Here is a 20748-nt window from a genome sequence, read left to right on the forward strand (position 1 = left end):
GGCCGAATTGGTAAACTTACTTAAGCTTCAGGGTACGAAACAGCCACCCGTCAAGTTTTATACTTGTAGTTCCAAAATAACATGGTCTAACATGGGCTTAAAAATTTAACACGTGAAATCCTATGTTGCGCGTTAAAAAAAACGCACTGTATATGCACACGCGATACCTTTAGAATTCGATAATTACATATTTTATAGTGGCTAAATATTTAAAATTTAATACAATGCCGGGTGCGACTTATAGCCCGAACAATATACACCGTCAACGTTAAACTAACATTTTATCAGCGTTATTGCAGACATAATTAAATTCTGTTGGATATTCTCAGTCAGGCACTTTTACGGTCACATATTGTTTACCTTTCATTTAAATTTACTTTAACAACTTTCTGATACTACAAAGTTTAAGTAAATCTTAGTTTATTTTTTAAAAAGTTTTACGTTTAATTATCAGCAAGTCAGGTTAGAATAGGATTTGATGTGCAAGCAATAAGAATTTACTGAACTGTAGTTTTGTTTTTTATATGAAAGATTGTTTTTTTAAAACTCTTGATTAAAAGGGAAAAATTACCATTACATTCCATTTACCATTCCATTTATTGAATTTGATTTTTAAAATAATTTTTGGGGATTACAAATTTTAGATTAAAACTCTTTTGAGTATATGTGAGAATATGGTATTTTGATTGACAATTCATGGTAGTAATTTCTTTTTTTTTGTTTGAAGTAGAAGTCCATTGTCTCGCAGTGGAGGTGTAAGAATACAGGGTGCGTAATAACACACAGTCTTCTCCACTATAAATTTATTAACCCACCAGTTAATGGGGGCGCGCTCGACTAGTTTCGGGCATAGACATGCCCATCATCAGGAGCTAAAAGAATTAAAACGCTCTAACAAAGGTGAACTCAAAAATGTGGACAATGGCGAAGGACATACCTTAAAAGCTGCTTAACACATTAGACGCTGTCTTTCTATACAGGGATAGACAGCGAGACCCATTAGTAGCAAAGAGTTATCTTAACATTAATGGAAGGCAACTAAACTGTAAAATAGTTGAAAAAGAATTTGGAATATAAAATTAAAGTATAAAAGAGTTTCATTACCTTATCATGGAGAAAAAACACTTAACTACACTTAGTAACTATTAACATGCTAAATAATAATTTAAAAATTATAAAAATAAAACCCGCGGGGCAGGGGACCCCATCCCGTAGGTGCGGGAGCCCCAATCGTACAGGGGAGTGCAGAAACTTTCAAATATATGTTGCTGAGGGCAGAACAAGGGCAAAATGGACGAAGCAGAACAATTTATTGAAAAAAGTTAATTTGAATGTGCGCATAGGAAAACTGTTAAACTTAAGAGTGGGGAGGGAGGTAGGTGTCAAGAAAGAGGAATTATTGATTCTTCTTCTTCTTCTTAAGGTGCCGTATCCATTAATGAATGTTGGCGACTATTCTGGCATACTCGCTACGATCTTGTGCGATTCTAAAAAGTGCGTGGGCATCGAGGTTTGTCCAGTCTCTTATGTTCTTCAGCCACGAAAATTTCTTTCTCCCGATGCCTCTCCTTCCTTCGATTTTTCCCTCCATAATCAACTGTAGGAACTGGTACTTGGAATTTCTGAATATATGACCGAGGTATGCGGCTTTTCTTCTTTTTACTGTCTGCAGCAGTTCTCTTTTAATTATTGATTAATAAAATAAAAATCAAAAATTGAGAGTTCCGCAACCCACAAGACAAGGCACGCCGTGACCCGCAAAGCAAGAATCCGCATTCAACAAGCTGACACCTGACAGGTGTAAAAACACTGGAGTGGCTAGCATGGTGGACAGAATGACGGCTGACAAAAGACAGATGGTGATTACAGTAGGAAGGGGAGAAGGGAGTTTAGTGTGGTGTGATGAAGAAGGAAAATTAGGAATATTAAAACGAGTTAAAAGAATGGAAAATTATAATTTAAAAGGTCAAGGACTTGAAAAATGCTGTAGCAACGTGGTTAAGCTGGTCATTGAGGCAGGGGTGCTCTCCATCCTCTATTGCTCTGCCAATCTCCAACACCTCCAGCAGATTCATAAGGTTGCCCTTATCACAAAAATGTAAGGATTTAAAGCCCTCTTCGGTAGTGAAGGTATGGTTGTTGAAGTGAAGGTGGCGGGAAAAATTAAATCTCATGTTGGTGGCGTCCAAAGTAGGTTTTTTTATGGAACTTATCAAACTCTCTAAGGTGTTCATGGATTCTAGTGGAGAATTTCCTACCAGTCTGGCCAACGTAACGGGAATTGCAGTTTGGGGTACAGCAAGTTAACTGATACACTCCGGATCTGTTAAGAAGAGGGGTGGGGTCTTTAGAGTTGCAAAGGAATCGACCGGAGGTGTGAGAAACTTTGAAACAGATGTTGATATTATGTAGGCTAAAGAGATTTTTCAATTGAAGGAAAATGCCACCAAGAAAAGGGTTAGAGAAGAATTTTGAGGTTATTTTGTCCTCTTGTATAATTAGATTTTTGTTAATACATTTTTTAATTTTTTAATTTAACCATTTTAAAAAATTTATTAACAAAAATCTAATTATACAAGAGGACAAAATAACCTCAAAATTCTTCTCTATTTATCAAGTCCTTGACCTTTTAAATTATCATTTTCCATTCTTTTAACTCGTTTTAATATTCCTAATTTTCCTTCTTCATCACACCACACTAAACTCCCCTCTCCCCTTCCTACTGTAATCACCACCACATGTCTTTTGTCAGCCGTCATTCTGTCCACCATGCTAGCCACTCCAGTGTTTTTGCACCTGTCAGGTGTCAGCTTGTTGAATGCGGATTTTTGCTTTGCGGGTCACGGCGTGCCTTGTCTTGTGGGTTGCGGAACTCTCAATTTTTGATTTTTATTTTATTAATCAATAATTCCTCTTTCTTGACACCTACCTCCCTCCCCACTCTTAAGTTTAACAGTTTTCCTATGCGCACATTCAAATTAACTTTTTTCAATAAATTGTTCTGCTTCGTCCATTTTGCCCTTGTTCTGCCCTCAGCAACATATATTTGAAAGTTTCTGCTCTCCCCTGTACGATTGGGGCTCCCGCACCTTCGGGATGGGGTCCCCTGCCCCGCGGGTTTTATTTTTATAATTTTTAAATTATTATTTAGCATGTTAATAGTTACTAAGTGTAGCTAAGTGTTTTTTCTCCATGATAAGGTAATGAAACTCTTTTATACTTTAATTTTATATTCCAAATTCTTTTTCAACCATTTTACAGTTTAGTTGCCTTCCATTAATGTTAAGATAACTCTTTGCTACTAATGGGTCTCGCTGTCTATCCCTATATAGAAAGACAGCGTCTAATGTGTTAAGCAGCTTTTAAGGTATGTCCTTCGCCATTGTCCACATTTTTGCGTTCACCTTTGTTAGAGCGTTTTAATTCTTTTAGCTCCTGATGATGGGCATGTCTATGCCCGAAACTAGTCGAGCGCGCCCCCATTAACTGGTGGGTTAATAAATTTATAGTGGAGAAGACTGTGTTATTCCGCACCCTGTATTCTTTTTTTTTGTTATTAAATGAGTAGTCAAAAAGTGTTCACAAATGTAAAACTAACAAACTGTACATATATTTTAAATTGTTTACTTTCCTCTCTGTTATAAGCTGAATCATCTGCGTTTCTTGACGAGTATAAAAGTTTTAAAATGATCCATATAAAAAAATTATACAGTAAATAGAGAAAATCATTGCAAACCAAGTTTTTGACAAAGATGGAAAACATTTTATATGAACACACTGTACTAATTTAACCACCCTAATTACATGTCATAGATTGTCACGTACTTATTCTCGTTAGGTTCATTCATTTTAGAGCTTGGTAAACTCAATAATGACATTCATACCCAATCAGCTGCTTAAAAATAATTATCTAATGTCCATTTTTCTGAGCTTAAACTGTGATATTTTTCACTTAAACTGTCACACTCAAAATGGCTCATTCTTATTACATAATATCTTAAATATAAACATACCTGATATCACATAATCATCCTATTTTTTTTCAGTCAAACATTTGTGGAAAATAGTTTAGTCTGAAAATTTTTGGACGTAAAAGACGTAAAAACCGTGTATACCATGTTATTATGTCGAAAATGTCGAGAAATTAACTAATAACGACATTTGCACTAGGTCTAGCATCTATTTTAATAAATATGAGTCTACTTTCAACTAGACTGCTCGTCAAAAAGAATGGGACAGCAAAATTTTTGCTCTTTTTTGAGCGGCTGCTTCTTCAAATTGATTTACTTGATTCTAATAACTTTTTTGAGGATTAAAAGGTATTTTCTTCCTCTTTCTTTTGACCTAAATGATCTTTTTGAAAGGTGCCACGGATCCGAGTATACAGGGTGTGACTGAGGTGTAGTCAAAGCAGTTTACACTTAAAACTACCCAATTTAAGTAAAAAACATACACTGCGAGATACAGGGTGACCCAAAAAAAAATTTGAAAAGAAAATCATGTGTTTTATCATAAATCTTAGCATGTTCAGTCATTTTAATGGAAAATAATGATATTGGATAGAGAAGCACACTATTTGTTTAGTAATCCAATTCATATTTCTAGACGTTTTCGCCAGTTTGGCGATTAAGGGGCGTTTACGATATTAAAAAAATGGTTCTTTTTAATTCTCTTGTTTTAAATTCGAAATTATTGAATTTAAAACAAGATTAGCAAAATTACATTTCAATTCACCCATTATAGGTGAACATTTATAAACCGCGAACCTTTATAAACAGAGTGGGTTAAAAAATCAAATGTTTTACCATACAAATAAAACATGTATCTTTATTCGGTAAATTTAATCGAAAATAATGGTTTTTAATTAAAAAAAAAACCAAGTCCACAGCATTCATATCCGATGACTTTGCGGGTACAAACCCATTTGTTCTTAATACCTTGTCGGTCCCCCAGCCGTTTGTTGCAACTCCACAACTCTTGGCATGCTATCCACCAACTTTGCAATAAAATTTTGGAAAATTGCCTCCCATTCAACCCTCACCATTTCTGCCAACTCATTCAAATTTTGAAATTCATGCTCTGAGCCATTTATTCTCACTTTCATTCTACTCCATACGTGCTCTATTACGTTCATATCCGGTGACCTTGCAGGCCACTCCATTCGTTCGATGTTGTTCTCTCTCAAAATTTCTTGTACGATTCTGGCTCGATGTGGACGAGCATTGTCGTCAATTAAGATAAAACCGTTCCCAAAGTTTCGAGAAAAGGGAACAACGATATCACGTATACACATATCCCTGTACCTCTGCGCATTCATACTATCCTCAATCAAAATGACTAAATCTGTTCTTCCATTCCTCATAATCCCGCCGCAAACTGTAATTCCACCTCCCCCAAAAGCAACCCTAGCATCCATGCATTCTTCCATATATTGTTCATTTCTTTCTCTCCATACCAATAATTGCCCTTCAGATTCATACAAATTGAACCGACATTCATCTGTGAACATACACTTACTCCATTCATCAATTCCCCATCATGACATCAATAATGTCATTCGATGCCAAAAATTCAAAGCGTTGAAATAAATTGTCACTATTGACAATAGCGTGTTTCTATGGTACTCAACACACGTATACAAATGCATGGACATAAGATTTTATTTTGATTTTTTTTTGGTTCACTCTGTATGAATGCAGTTTATAAGTTTTTACTTAAATTGGGTAGTTTTAAGTGTAATTTTTCTAATCTCGTATGTCATCCGAAAAAGATCTAAAGAAATAAATTGTTAAATTTAAAACAAGGGAATTAAAAATAACCACATTTAAAAAAAAAATCAATAAATATCGTAAACGACCCTTAATCGCCAAACTGGCGAAAACGTCTAGAGATATGAATTGGATTACTAAACAAATAGTGTGCTTCTCTATCCAATATCATTATTTTCCATTAAAATGACTGAACAATGTCATTCGCCATTGTCCACATTTTTGAGTTCACCTTTGTTAGAGCGTTTTAATTCTTTTAGCTCCTGATGATGGGCATGTCTATGCCCGAAACTAGTCGAGCGCGCCCCCATTAACTGGTGGGTTAATAAATTTATAGTGGAGAAGACTGTGTGTTATTCCGCACCCTGTATTCTTACACCTCCACTGCGAGACAATGGACTTCTACTTCAAACTACAAACTGCTGGTCGAGCATTTTTGGTCCGAGAGTTCAAAAAGAGCTTGCTCACGAGGAAGCTCACTCAGCTGGACATTTGGTTCAACTGCGAATGCTTAAGGAGGAACCTCAAACCCAGATACATTTCCCTTCGTTGCAACACGGATTCTTCTTCCTCCAGGAAAGCCATCTCCCACGCCACAAGAATCTGAATTAAGGAGGAACTGAAGAAGTTGTATTTTAAGCTAAGTAACACCGACCTTAAACTTAAGTGTATCTATTTTAAACTTACCGCCTCATTACACCCCGTTGAATTTGACACTTTGCACCATGCCCTCCTTGATTTTGTGGCTGACATGGGGGACAGAGAGTTTGAGTCTTTACGCTCCAAGCTATCTCAGTTACGTCCTTTGCCTACACCTTCACACAATTCCCCTGCTTTCACTCCCTCCCACAATCCTGATATTTCTCCTTCACAACCCATTTTACCTCCCACACCTACACTCCCTGAAACATCTCCAGATTCAGTGGAATTTTCCAACGATGTTTTTGTGGGCATTTTCGGTGTCAAAAAGACACCAAGATCGAATTTCTCTTTTCACCCTCGTACTCTCAATCTTTCAAATTGTACTCTTTCTCATGACGACTTAAATATCCTGAACCGTGGCTTAAAATTTAATTTTACTTTTCAACCAAGAATTACAGACTTACATACTCTTTCTGCACATGTAGAAAATGTCATCTCCAGAGCTGTCCCTGAACCATCACAGGGTGCAGTCCGTTCTGCTTGTGCTGTCCAGTTAAACAACTTCCATCATCATCACATGTCTTCCAACAACTCTAGACCAATGAGTGAGGGCAAGGCCTTGTCAACTTTACGAAAAAAGGTCAAGGACAACGACCTTATTGTCACTAAGGCAGATAAAGGTAACTGCGTGGTAGTTCTAAACAGAGCCCAGTACGTTGACAAGGTCTTGACCTTTCTGGACTCTGACTCTTTCACACCCCTACACACTTCACCTTTGGACAAGTTTGTTACGAAATTCAAATCAACCTTAAACAAAACCGCTAAATCTCTAACACCGCTAAGTTTTAACAAGTACAGATTAACGCCACTTAATCCTTCTGTTCCCAAACTTTACGGCCTCCCAAAAATCCATAAACCTAATATCCCAGTTAGACCCGTTGTTTCCTTTTGTGGTTCTCCCTGTCACCACCTCTCCTCTTGGTTGAATGACACCATACTACAGATCACTAAATTTAAAAGTACATACTCAATTAAAAACTCAGTTGAATTGTGCTCAGAACTCAAGGATATTGTTATTCCTCAATCTGCTGTTATGGTTTCGTTCGACGTTTGTAACTTATTTCCTAGTATCCCACCTTCCGATTGTAATACCTTTGTCCAAGAGCTACTCTCCAGTTCCGAAACCATTGATCCTTTTCAAGTTGAGGACTTGTTATCTTTGGTTTCCTTAGTACTTGACCAGAACTTTTTCCAATTTGGTGGTAATTACTATTCCCAGATCAAAGGTTTGGCAATGGGTTCTTGCCTTTCGCCACTTCTGGCTGAGGTCTTTATGGCTAAAATTGAAGATTCATTGGAGTCTTACCATTCAATTCACAAAGTCCTCTTTTTTAAACGCTACGTGGATGACATTTTTTGCATCTTCGACGGCACCGCTAGTGATTTGGACGACTTTTTACATTCATCAACACCCTACACGAGTCTATAACCTTCACCATGGAACTAGAGTCCGATAATTCCCTCCCCTTCCTTGACATACTTTGCACTAAACTTGACAACCACATTGACTTGTCCATTTACCATAAACCCACCAGCACTGATTCCATTATTCCTTTTGATTCCAACCATCCCTTTAACCAAAAAATGGCCGCCCTCAACTGCTTCTTCACCCGCCTGTACAACATCCCAATGTCTCAATCCAATTTCAATAATGAACTATCCTGGATTAGAACTGTGGCCATCAACAACAAATTTCCCCCCTCCATAATCAATAAAACTTATTTCAACCATTTTAAAAAATTTATTAACAAAAATCTAATTAAACAAGAGGACAAAATAACCTCAAAATTCTATTCTATCCGTTTTCTTGGTGGCATTTCCCTTCAATTGAAAAATCTCTTTAGCCTACATAATATCAACATCTGTTTCAAAGTTTCTCACACCTCCGGTCGATTCCTTTGCAACTCTAAAGACCCCACCCCTCTTCTTAACAGATCCGGAGTGTATCAGTTAACTTGCTGTACCCCAAACTGCAATTCCCGTTACGTTGGCCAGACTGGTAGGAAATTCTCCACTAGAATCCATGAACACCTTAGAGAGTTTGATAAGTTCCATAAAAAAACCTACTTTGGACGCCACCAACATGAGATTTAATTTTTCCCGCCACCTTCACTTCAACAACCATATCTTCACTACCGAAGAGGGCTTTAAATCCTTACATTTTTGTGATAAGGGCAACCTTATGAATCTGCTGGAGGTGTTGGAGATTGGCAGAGCAATAGAGGATGGAGAGCACCCCTGCCTCAATGACCAGCTTAACCACGTTGCTACAGCATTTTTCAAGTCCTTGACCTTTTAAATTATCATTTTCCATTCTTTTAACTCGTTTTAATATTCCTAATTTTCCTTCTTCATCACACCACACTAAACTCCCCTCTCCCCTTCCTACTGTAATCATCATCTGTCTTTTGTCAGCCGTCATTCTGTCCACCATGCTAGCCACTCCAGTGTTTTTACACCTGTCAGGTGTCAGCTTGTTGAATGCGGATTCTTGCTTTGCGGGTCACGGCGTGCCTTGTCTTGTGGATTGCGGAACTCTCAATTTTTGATTTTTATTTTATTAATCAATAATTCCTCTTTCTTGACACCTACCTCCCTCCCAGAATTTATAGTGGAGAAGACTGTGTGTTATTCCGCACTCTGTATTCTTTTTTTTGTTATTAAATGTGTAGTCAAAAAGTGTTCACAAATGTAAAACTAACACACTGTACATATATTTTAAATTGTTTACTTTCCACTCTGTTATTAGCTGAATCATCTGCGTTTCTTGACGAGTATAAAAGTTTTAAAATGATCCATATAAAAAAATTATACAGTAAATAGAGAAAATCATTGCATACCAAGTTTTTGACAAAGATGGAAAACATTTTATATGAACAAACTGTACTAATTTAACCACCCTAATTACATGTCATAGATTGTCACGTACTTATTCTCGTTAGGTTCATTCATTTTAGAGCTTGGTAAACTCAATAATGACATTCATACCCAATCAGCTGCTTAAAAATAATTATCTAATGTCCATTTTTCTGAGCTTAAACTGTGATATTTTTCACTTAAACTGTCACACTCAAAATGGCTCATTCTTATTACATAATATTTTAAATATAAACATACCTGATATCACATAATCATCCTATTTTTTTTCAGTCAAACATTTGTGGAAAATAGTTTAGTCTGAAAATTTTTGGACGTAAAAGACGTAAAAACCGTGTATACCATGTTATTATGTCGAAAATGTCGAGAAATTAACTAATAACGACATTTGCACTAGGTCTAGCATCTATTTTAATAAATATGAGTCTACTTTCAACTAAACTGCTCGTCAAAAAGAATGGGACAGCAAAATTTTTGCTCTTTTTTGAGCGGCTGCTTCTTCAAAATGATTTACTTGTTTCTAATAACTTTTTTGAGGATTAAAAGGTATTTTCTTAATCTTTCTTTTGACCTAAATGATCTTTTTGAAAGGTGCCACGGATCCGAGTATACAGGGTGTGACTGAGGTGTAGTCAAAGCAAGTTTACACTTAAAACTACCCAATTTAAGTAAAAAACATACACTGCGAGATACAGGGTGACCCAAAAAAAAATTTGAAAAGAAAATCATGTGTTTTATCATAAATCTTAGCATGTTCAGTCATTTTAATGGAAAATAATGATATTGGATAGAGAAGCACACTATTTGTTTAGTAATCCAATTCATATCTCTAGACGTTTTCGCCAGTTTGGCGATTAAGGGGCGTTTACGATATTAAAAAAATGGTTCTTTTTAATTCTCTTGTTTTAAATTCGAAATTATTGAATTTAAAACAAGACTAGCAAAATTACATTTCAATTCACCCATTATAGGTGAACATTTATAAACCGCGAACCTTTAAAAACAGAGTGGGTTAAAAAATCAAATGTTTTACCATACAAATAAAACATGTATCTTTATTCGGTAAATTTAATCGAAAATAATGGTTTTTAATTTAAAAAAAAAACCAAGTCCACAGCATTCATATCCGATGACTTTGCGGGCTACAAACCCATTTGTTCTTAATACCTTGTCGGTCCCCCAGCAGTTTGTTGCAACTCCACAACTCTTGGCATGCTATCCACCAACTTTGCAATAAAATTTTGGAAAATTGCCTCCCATTCAACCCTCACCATTTCTGCCAACTCATTCAAATTTTGAAATTCATGCTCTGAGCCATTTATTCTCACTTTCATTCTACTCCATACGTGCTCTATTACGTTCATATCCGGTGACCTTGCAGGCCACTCCATTTGTTCGATGTTGTTCTCTCTCAAAATTTCTTGTACGATTCTGGCTCGATGTGGACGAGCATTGTCGTCAATTAAGATAAAACCGTTCCCAAAGTTTCGAGAAAAGGGAACAACGATATCACGTATACACATATCCCTGTACCTCTGTGCATTCATACTATCCTCAATCAAAATGACTAAATCTGTTCTTCCATTCCTCATAATCCCACCGCAAACTGTAATTCCACCTCCCCCAAAAGCAACCCTAGCATCCATGCATTCTTCCATATATTGTTCATTTCTTTCTCTCCATACCAATAATTGCCCTTCAGATTCATACAAATTGAACCGACATTCATCTGTGAACATACACTTACTCCATTCATCAATTCCCCATCATGACATCAATAATGTCATTCGATGCCAAAAATTCAAAGCGTCGAAATAAATTTTCACTATTGACAATAGCGTGTTGCTATGGTACTCAACACACGTCCACAAATGCATGCACATAAGATTTTATTTTGATTTTTTTTTGGTTCACTCTGTATGAATGCAGTTTATAAGTTTTTACTTAAATTGGGTAGTTTTAAGTGTAATTTTTCTAATCTCGTATTTCATCCGAAAAAGATCTAAAGAAATAAATTGTTAAATTTAAAACAAGGGAATTAAAAATAACCACATTTAAAAAAAATCAATAAATATCGTAAACGACCCTTAATCGCCAAACTGGCGAAAACGTCTAGAGATATGAATTGGATTACTAAACAAATAGTGTGCTTCTCTATCCAATATCATTATTTTCCATTAAAATGACTGAACATGCTAAGATTTATGATAAAACATATGATTTTCTTCGGCGTCACCCTGTATCTCGCAGTGTATGTTTTTTACTTAAATTGGGTAGTTTTAAGTGTAAACTTGCTAATCCCGCTCTTCTTCCACAAAAGATCTAAAGAAATTGTTTAATTTTAAACAAGAGAATCAAAAGTAACCACATTTTAAAAATTTTGCAATAAATTTTGTAAACGGCCTTTAATCTCCGAACTGGCGAAAACGTTTAGAGATATTGACCGCAAGACTCGATTAAGGCTATTGTAAAACGTAAAAAATTTTTTTGCGAGAAATGGCGTTAGACCAAATTTTTCATTTTTTGACTACACCTCAGTAACACCCTGTATACTCGGATCCGTGGCACCTTTTAAAAAGATCATTTAGGTCAAAAGAAAGAGGAAGAAAATACCTTTTAATCCTCAAAAAAATTATTAGAATCAAGTAAATCAATTTGAAGAAGCAGCCGCTCAAAAAAGAGCAAAAATTTTGTTGTCCCATTCTTTTTGACGAGCAGTTTAGTATTTTTTCTAGTGAAATCAATTTTGTCATAAAAAATAAAAAACCATACTGGTTTTACTTTCAAACTCTCCAGTACTTTTTTTTCAAAAGCTTTTTTTTATGCCGAAAAACATAAATACAAAGTAAAGGATACCGACCATCAGGAACTCTCTGCATTATTTGCTCTCTTGTATCTGGCAAGCTTTTACCGCTCCGGTCGACAAAATCTGGACGATCTTTGGTCGACAGAATCTGGACGATCTTTGGTCGACAGAAGACACAGGAGTAATGATTTTTCGGAAGACTATGGCTCTCTACAGGTTTAGGTTTATATTGGCCTGCCTCCGATTCGATGACAGCGAAAAACACAATTGGACAGATTGGCGCCTATTAGATCAATTTTTAATCAGTTTGTCTCTCACTCAAAAACCGGAGACATGTTAGCAACGATTCGCGGCAACGAAATCGGCAGTTCGTTTTTCCACCAGTGGTCGCGCGTATTCACTTTACGCTTTCTACCGTTTGTTCTCCCCTCTAGCCTGCTCTTGCTATATCTACTGTAGAAATATAAAGTACAATTAAATAATTAAAAATTTATTATAGTAATTATTAAGTAATTATTGTGCATCATTCTAGGATTAAGTCAAAGATGCAAAGATAAGTTAATAAACTGTTTTTTTTTTAAGGGTTGAACATCGACCGTTGCTGGGGGTTTTTTTCACTAAATCGACTAAGGGTAGATATAGGAATAATATCCTGTCAAAAACTCAGAAAGGCCGGGTACTTTAAGGAAGTGAGGGTTAATCAAATGGGAAATGGTAAGAAAAATAAACCAAGTATTTTGTTTAAACATTTTTTAAGGGTTGAAAATGGACCGTTGCTGGGGGTTTTTTTCACTAAATTGACTAAGGGTAGATATAGGAATATTATCCTGTCAAAAACTCAGAAAGGCCGGGTACTTTAAGTGAGTGAGGGTTAGTCAAATGGGAAATGGTAAGAAAAATAAACCAAGTCTTTTGTTTAAACATTTTTTAAGGGTTGAAAATGGACCGTTGCTGGGGGTTTTTTTCACTAAATCGGCTAAGGGTAGATATAGGAATATTATCCTGTCAAAAACTCAGAAAGGCCGGTACTTTAAGGGAGTGAGGGTTAATTAAATGGGAAATGGTAAGAAAAATAAACCAAGTATTTTGTTTAAACATTTTTTAAGGGTTGAAAATCGACCGTTGCTGGGGGTTTTTTCACTAAATCCACTAAGGGTAGATATAGGAATAATATCCTGTCAAAAACTCAGAAAGGCCGGGTACTTTAAGGGAGTGAGGGTTAATTAAATGCGAGGTGGTGGAAAAAGTAGATACATTTTACAATTTAAATTGTTTTTAAGGGTTGAACATCGACCGTTGCTGGGGTTTTTTTTTACTAAATCGACTAAGGGTAGATATAGGAATAATATCCTACCAAAAACTCAGAAAGGCCGGGTACTTTAAGGGAGTGAGGGTTAATTAAATGGGAAATGGTGAGAAAAATAAACCAAGTATTTTGTTTAAACATTTTTTAAGGGTTGAAAATCGACCGTTGCTGGGGTTTTTTTTCACTAAAAGGACTTCTTTTAGTTAATCTTAGTAATGTTTCTATTACATTCTGGAGAGACTTTTGAAAGGCCGACTTTTAAGACCGACCCTTTTAAGGGACGTAAGGTGAATTAAATGAGCGGTGATGAAAATAGTAAGGATTTTTCTCTAAGTAGGATACATGTAGCTATCACATTCTTGGAAGACCTTGGAAAGCCCGACTCTTATTTTCTTATGGATGTATCGTAAAAAAAACATTTTTGAAAGATAATTCAGTTGGTGGTTAAGTACGTTCGTATTGGCAACATTGCCTTCTTTGACCAGGAGCTTGTTGCAAGGCTCAGCGTTTTCTATTTTTATGCGTGATGTCTGTTTACATTAGATCCAGACACCGCCACGACGGTGTTCTCTGATGTAAGCCGACGTATAAGAAGCCGAAGTCATTGGAAACCGCCGAAAAATTGGCAAAGCCTATATAAAAATTGTCTAGAAAGAATAAGAGTCATATCGTATTATTTATTTCTTTTCCTCACGTCTTGTGGGTATGCTTTTGTTTTAACGTTTTTAGGCTTAGTTTAGTTGCTCTGAATATATCTGACAAAGTGGTTGAATTGGTTTTGTTAGCGAATATAAGAGCGATTTTCTAGCATTTACATTTTTGATATTTGGAAATACGCAAGTTAACCCTGTACAATTTTGTAGATTAGATATTACGATTTACGAGTATTTCGTTTAGATCATAATTAGTTTTTTTTTATTTGTTTTTAATACCTGCATGTGTTATAGTGAAGGTATAATTGTCACTGTTGGCGTCTTTTTTGTGGGGCGTATATGGCAAGAGTCAAAGTGTAAGGGTCAAACTTTTCTATTACATTGTCATCTTATGTCACGACGCCTACTTTACAATTATTTTTGTTATGAGTGCTATACTCCGTGGTTGAAACACCCAATAGGAGTTACAATAATACCTAACCTAACCTAATAAAAACTAGTAGATCTAATAGTACTAGTAAAATAAAGTAATTCTCAACGTCATTGACAAATTGAAAACATCGTAGGTATTTGTTTTATTTTTAAATGTATATAATCCAGTTACAATTATACATAAAATCAGGCACATAAAGGGGGTCTATTGACTCATCATTTTATAAAACTATTTGTTCAATAAAAATTTGTATGAAATGACACAAACACACTTATTTTCCTAATGAAATATAAAAATACAGGGTGTCTCAGAAATACATGTATTAATAAATCAAGAATAAATAGAATAAAACAAATAAATGTATTTAAAAAATATATAAAATTATTGAAAATAAACAACCTTCACTACCCACAAAGTTTGCGTTAAATTGATGAAACGGTTTTGCAGATGTTTATAGTTTTGTATTTTTTAGAGTGTTTGACTCTCTATATCTCGAAAACGAAGAGTTTTCGGATCCACGTATATTTGCGGCTCACCGCATCAAAAAGGTTTGTTGGGAAAATAGAATTTCGCACTATTTTTAACTAAGTAGAAAATAACATTAACCTAGTCGTCCCAACACAAGACCACTGACTTAGGTTAGGTCTTGAACCTGAAAAACTTCAAGAAATCTGAAAAATAAAAAACAGCAGAACACAGCAAACAATAACTTATAATAAATAAACAACCTGATACTTAGTAATTTTGAATTCTGAGAAAGAATTTTTGTCAATTAAATTGACATAAATGTTTCCACTATTGTTGCAGTGAATGGTTGTAAAAATAAAACAATAGATAACCATTGACGCGAAGCCCAAAAAACAAAAATAATTAATACATTATAGTGTGAAACAAGTTCATGTGTAAATTGAATCTTGAATCTTGAAACCAGTAATATGTATATATGTTGCGAAGAAATTGCAAAATTTGGAGTCCAATATTATTCCGGTTTAAAATTTAGCATTGCAATATCAAAAAAGGCAGCTTTGCCTCAAATTAACCAACCCTATGTCTCTTACTGTTATCGAGATCTCCATATTTATAAATGAATTTGGTTTATTCCTTTATACAAATAAAACTAAAATTTACAAATTATAATTTCCATAGGGCACTGGTAGAAAATGAAAGCAATCATGCATCTCACAATTTTATAATTTTTTTTTCTAATTTTGGCATATAAAGTGACACTTTTCAAAACTGATTAGAGTGACAAAACGTTTTACTTTATGTAAGTAGTTACATAAAGTGATACTTTATGTTACTAGTTATGAAAAGTTCATTTCATCACTCCCTGTTTTTATGCATTTCCGTAGAAACATATGGGCGACATCCATCATAACATGTCGTTGTCACTGTTTATACAAGGTGCTATGAAAGTGAATATTTGTGTTAAATCACTTTAAAAGATGGTTTTTACCGCTTTTTGGTCAAAATTAGAAAAAATTATGTATGCAACACGTTTCGAAAATGTCTTATTGTGTAACTCATTCAAATTGTAGGACCTCGCTGCGCTCGCCCTACAAACATTCATTCGTTACACAAAATCGATCTTTTCGTAACTGGTTACATAAATAGCTATTATCTAAACCACACGCTATTTTTGACATAACAATTTTTTTTTTAATTTCGTGAGATGCACAACTGCCGTAAATCTACCAATGCCCTCCATAAGTACAGATATTTAGGTTTGTGGAAATATTTGGGCTTTGTGATCAAATTAATTATTTTGAAACCCTTGGAAAACTGCAGAAATGCATAGCCCACTTTGCCCTGCTGAGGCTAATGGGTGAAACCACCAACCCCAAATTTTGACCTAAAAATATAAAATAAAACATAAAACATTCAGGTACTTATTCACGGTACTATATCATTAAAAAGTCCAGCAAATAAATTGCTTTAAACCACAGAAGGACTTCCCGATTTAAAATTTTAATTTATTCAAAACAGAACCAATCAAAATTAGTGTTTAAGGTTAACAAAAAAAAAACAAAAAAGGAAGTTAAAATTTCGCAAGCTTATCTTATTTTATCTTTTATTTATATATTATGTATTTTTTTTATAAACGCAACGCAACGACATAGCAAACAGGAACTTTCAACAATTATTTTATTTTATTGATTTTATAAACCCACCTTTCATATTGTCTCTGTATCCTTTCTTTTATCCTTTATTTCTTCTCATTTTATCCTTTTACTCAAACCAAAAAAAGCGCTCAATACTACCACAAACAAGCTGTTACTGTTAGTGAGCATATACAGAAAACGTATAGTGTGTAGTGCGCACCTTTTTTGTTATAAAAAAATACTTCAAGTTTTATTCAAGTAAAATGTTTGCCTTTTAGCTTACTGATTACAATGAGAATTATGAAAAAAAAAAGTTTTAACATCATGGCCTAATCTCATCAATAATTATAATGCTAATGCTAATGCTAATTGGTCTTCGCGTTAAAAGTAAACAAAAAACGGTTGTTTTTTTCTAAATTTCTTATACCAGGTGTCCAAGAGCACCCTGGACATAGGAGATTAACAAGGGAAAACGGTTTTGATTTTTTTGCGACTGTACGGCTGATTTGATTGAAAAATCGTATTAATGAAAGTTGTAGTACCTATCAGGGACTAGTTTTCTGTATTTTTTTCAGATCTCTAACTTGAACCCTTTTGTCGTAAAACACGAACAAAAATGAGAAAATTTAAACTTTTTACCTGCACTGTATAAGCGGTTGTCGAGCAACCGTACCAGCAACAATGACCTGTTTACCCGTTGCCCGACAACCGCCTATACAGTGCAGGCCAAAAGTTTAAATTTTCTCATTTTTGTTCGTGTTTTACGACGAAAGGGCTCAAGTTAGAGAACTGAAAAAAATACAGAAAACTAGTCCGTGATTGGTACTACAACTTTCATTAATACGATTTTTCTATCAAATCAACCGTACAGGCGCAAAAAAATCAAAACCGTTTTCCCATGTTAATCTCCTATGTCCAGGGTGCTCTTGGACACTTGGTATATTCTTATTATACGTAAGATACAGAGGATGTCTATAAAAAAGTACAGTTTTTCAATTTCACCCTGTAGTAAAAACCAAAAAAAAATAAAAATTGGTGGTCACATCCTTAAATTACACGAAAATGTACTAAACTGTTGTTAAAACTGCAATAATGTATCTATAAAAATAAGAGATAACAAACACAAAAATTACCTAATTTTTCGTGCAATGCTCTTGGACATTTTTAAGTCGGCAGACACGCAGTGTACCAGAGCATACCCGGGGTGAAAAGAAAATAAATCCCTCTAGACTTCTGAAAGTACAGCCGCTGGACTTATTTCTCCTCTATTGAACGCAACCCAAAAATGTCGAAATTCGACTTCCTTGATCCTATTCCTAAAAAATTAAAATGCTTACAATTCGTTACTTTGTAAAAAAAATAACATCCCACTATAAGAACGATCTATCTTGAGTTTTGTGTAAAACCACATACCGGGTGTCCAGAAAAAGCAAGAGAGGTTAATATGGTTATTTTTATTCCTCTGTAAGGATGATTTAGTTGGAAAACTAAAAACTTTTAGTTTAAATTTCAATCTTGCAGTTTTACCGTCGACAAGAAACAGGCATCTTGATTGTTTTCAGTCTATTTAGCTTTTTAATACATTTTCAAGAATGATAAAACTACAATTAGTTTGTAGAAAGTACATACAAAATCCAAAATTAATAAAAAATCAAAATTATGATCACAACCCTCAACATGACCAGTTCAGTTTAATAGTTTTATAGACGCTCTACGACTTCAATTTAAAAAGTTTTACAATAATTACTCAACTGTACAGACACAAGAAAAAAACTATTTTCAATGTATCTGTTATGTCCCCGTGTTCTCCTGGACACCCGATATAAGTTACAAATTTGTGATATTTTCAACTTTCCTTATGCTATACTGTAATTTATTACTACTCAAACATACTTACATTGCGAATAAGAAACAGTTTTCTTAGATGAACAATTTGGAAAAAACTCGCTTGGGACACTTGGGAAACGAGTAGGCAATTCCCACTTAGCACAACAACGTACAAGAAGCGAATGAACTGTGAAGTATTTAACCGTGCCAAAGTAACTAGCAAATTTTATAAAGTTGGTTGCAAAAATAACGATTTTCCAAGCAAAGTAAAAGCTTTGTAAAATATCCAAGAAATTAGAATTACCAACACCAAGGCAAAAGAGAATTACATGACTGTATTTTTTTCTTTGAAGAGATTATATTTACATGATAAAACGACCGTTAAAAAATATGAAAATAGGCGAAGACAAAAGCTGACTGGCCTAATTTATTATCTTAATCCTACACTCCATAAAAAGAAGTGCGTCGGCCACCGGCACGCGGCGTTCCATAATCATTGTCGGCGCTCCTTTGATATAAAGAAGTAAAATTTTCTTGAAATACGAAATGTCTGCAGTGTTGTCATAGTTAACAAAATTAATCTAGTCTAGGATCTAGTTACCCTTATAAGTGGTATTACAAATACAATAATGATTGATATGGCAAATAAGTCAACAACCATAACCTACAATTACTGAAAATGTCTGAATGAACTGCTAAGTCGATTTAGTGAAAAAACCCCCAGCAACGGGCGATGTTCAACCCTTAAAAAATGTTTAAACAAAATACTTGGTTTATTTTTCTTACCATTTCCCATTTGACTCACCCTCACTCCCCTAAAATAACCGGCCTTTCTGAGTTTTTGACAGGATATTATTCCTATATCTACCCTTAGTCGATTTAGTGAAAAAAAACCCCAGCAACGGTCGATGTTCAACCCTTAAAAACAATTTAAATTGTAAAATGTTTCTACTTTTTCCACCACCTCGCATTTAATTAACCCTCACTCCCTTAACGTACCCTCCCTTTCTGAGTTTTTGACAGGATAATATTCCTATATCTACCCTTAGTCGATTTAGTGAAAAAAACCCCCAGCAACGGTCCATTTTCAACCCTTAAAAAATGTTTAAACAAAATACTTGGTTTATTTTTCTTACCATTTCCCATTTGACTCACCCTCACTCCCCTTAGTCGATTTAGTGAAAAAAACCCCCAGCCACGGTCGATGTTCAACCCTTAAAAACAATTTAAATTGTAAAATGTTTCTACTTTTTCCACCACCTCGCATTTAATTAACCCTCACTCCCTTAAAGAACCCGGCGTTTCTGAGTTTTTGACAGGATATTATTCCTATATCTACCCTTAGTCGATTTAGTGAAAAAAAAACCCAGCAACGGTCGATGTTCAACCCTTAAAAAATGTTTAAACAAAATACTTGGTTTATTTTTCTTACCATTTCCCATTTGACTCACCCTCACTCCCCTAAAATAACCGGCCTTTCTGAGTTTTTGACAGGATATTATTCCTATATCTACCCTTAGTCGATTTAGTGAAAAAAGCCCCCAACAACGGGCGATGTTCAACCCTTAAAAACAATTTAAATTGTAAAATGTTTCTACTTTTTCCACCACCTCGCATTTAATTAACCCTCACTCCCTTAACGTACCCTCCCTTTCTGAGTTTTTGACAGGATAATATTCCTATATCTACCCTTAGTCGATTTAGTGAAAAAAACCCCCAGCAACGGTCCATTTTCAACCCTTAAAAAATGTTTAAACAAAATACTTGGTTTATTTTTCTTACCATTTCCCATTTGATTAAAGCTCACTCCCTTAAAGTACCCGGCCTTTCTGAGTTTTTGACAGGATATTATTCCTATATCTACCCTTAGTCGATTTAGTGAAAAAAACCCCCAGCCACGGTCGATGTTCAACCCTTAAAAACAATTTAAATTGTAAAATGTTTCTACTTTTTCCACCACCTCGCATTTAATTAACCCTCACTCCCTTAACGTACCCTCCCTTTCTGAGTTTTTGACAGGATAATATTCCTATATCTACCCTTAGTCGATTTAGTGAAAAAAACCCCCAGCAACGGTCCATTTTCAACCCTTAAAAAATGTTTAAACAAAATACTTGGTTTATTTTTCTTACCATTTCCCATTTGACTCACCCTCACTCCCCTTAGTCGATTTAGTGAAAAAAACCCCCAGCCACGGTCGATGTTCAACCCTTAAAAACAATTTAAATTGTAAAATGTTTCTACTTTTTCCACCACCTCGCAATTAATTAACCC

General features: G+C 35.0%; 2 protein-coding genes and 1 pseudogene across 4 annotated transcripts; 2 read left to right on the forward strand and 1 right to left on the reverse strand.

Annotated features, from left to right (window-relative positions):
- LOC145738117 (striatin-interacting protein 1-like) overlaps positions 1–20748 on the forward strand; it is a 132899-nt pseudogene that overhangs the window by 10128 nt on the left and 102023 nt on the right.
- LOC145738489 (uncharacterized) lies at positions 1717–2525 on the forward strand. 3 transcript variants are annotated; one of them, XR_014180772.1, is made up of 3 exons: positions 1717–2190; positions 2244–2374; positions 2437–2525. XR_014180772.1 is itself a non-coding variant. In XM_081993336.1 (3 exons), exons 1-2 carry the CDS (start codon positions 1824–1826, stop codon positions 2305–2307), a joined length of 339 nt encoding a protein of 112 aa, XP_081849462.1. In that variant the 5' UTR covers positions 1717–1823; the 3' UTR covers positions 2308–2374; positions 2437–2525. The 3 variants fall into 3 exon arrangements, 1 of the variants encoding a protein (XP_081849462.1); XR_014180773.1 differs by having other exon boundaries at positions 1717–2098; positions 2227–2374; XM_081993336.1 differs by having other exon boundaries at positions 1717–2098.
- On the reverse strand, positions 8354–8941 carry LOC145738488 (uncharacterized). The gene is made up of 2 exons (XM_081993335.1): positions 8630–8941; positions 8354–8484 (listed from the first exon to the last, which is right to left on the reverse strand). The coding sequence occupies exons 1-2, from the start codon at positions 8902–8904 to the stop codon at positions 8421–8423; spliced, it is 339 nt and encodes a 112-aa protein (XP_081849461.1). The 5' UTR covers positions 8905–8941; the 3' UTR covers positions 8354–8420.

Source organism: Ips typographus, linkage group LG15 (genome assembly GCF_016097725.1).
Source record: "Ips typographus isolate SLU linkage group LG15, UJ_Ityp_2.0, whole genome shotgun sequence".
NCBI classification, from domain to species: domain Eukaryota; kingdom Metazoa; phylum Arthropoda; class Insecta; order Coleoptera; family Curculionidae; genus Ips; species Ips typographus.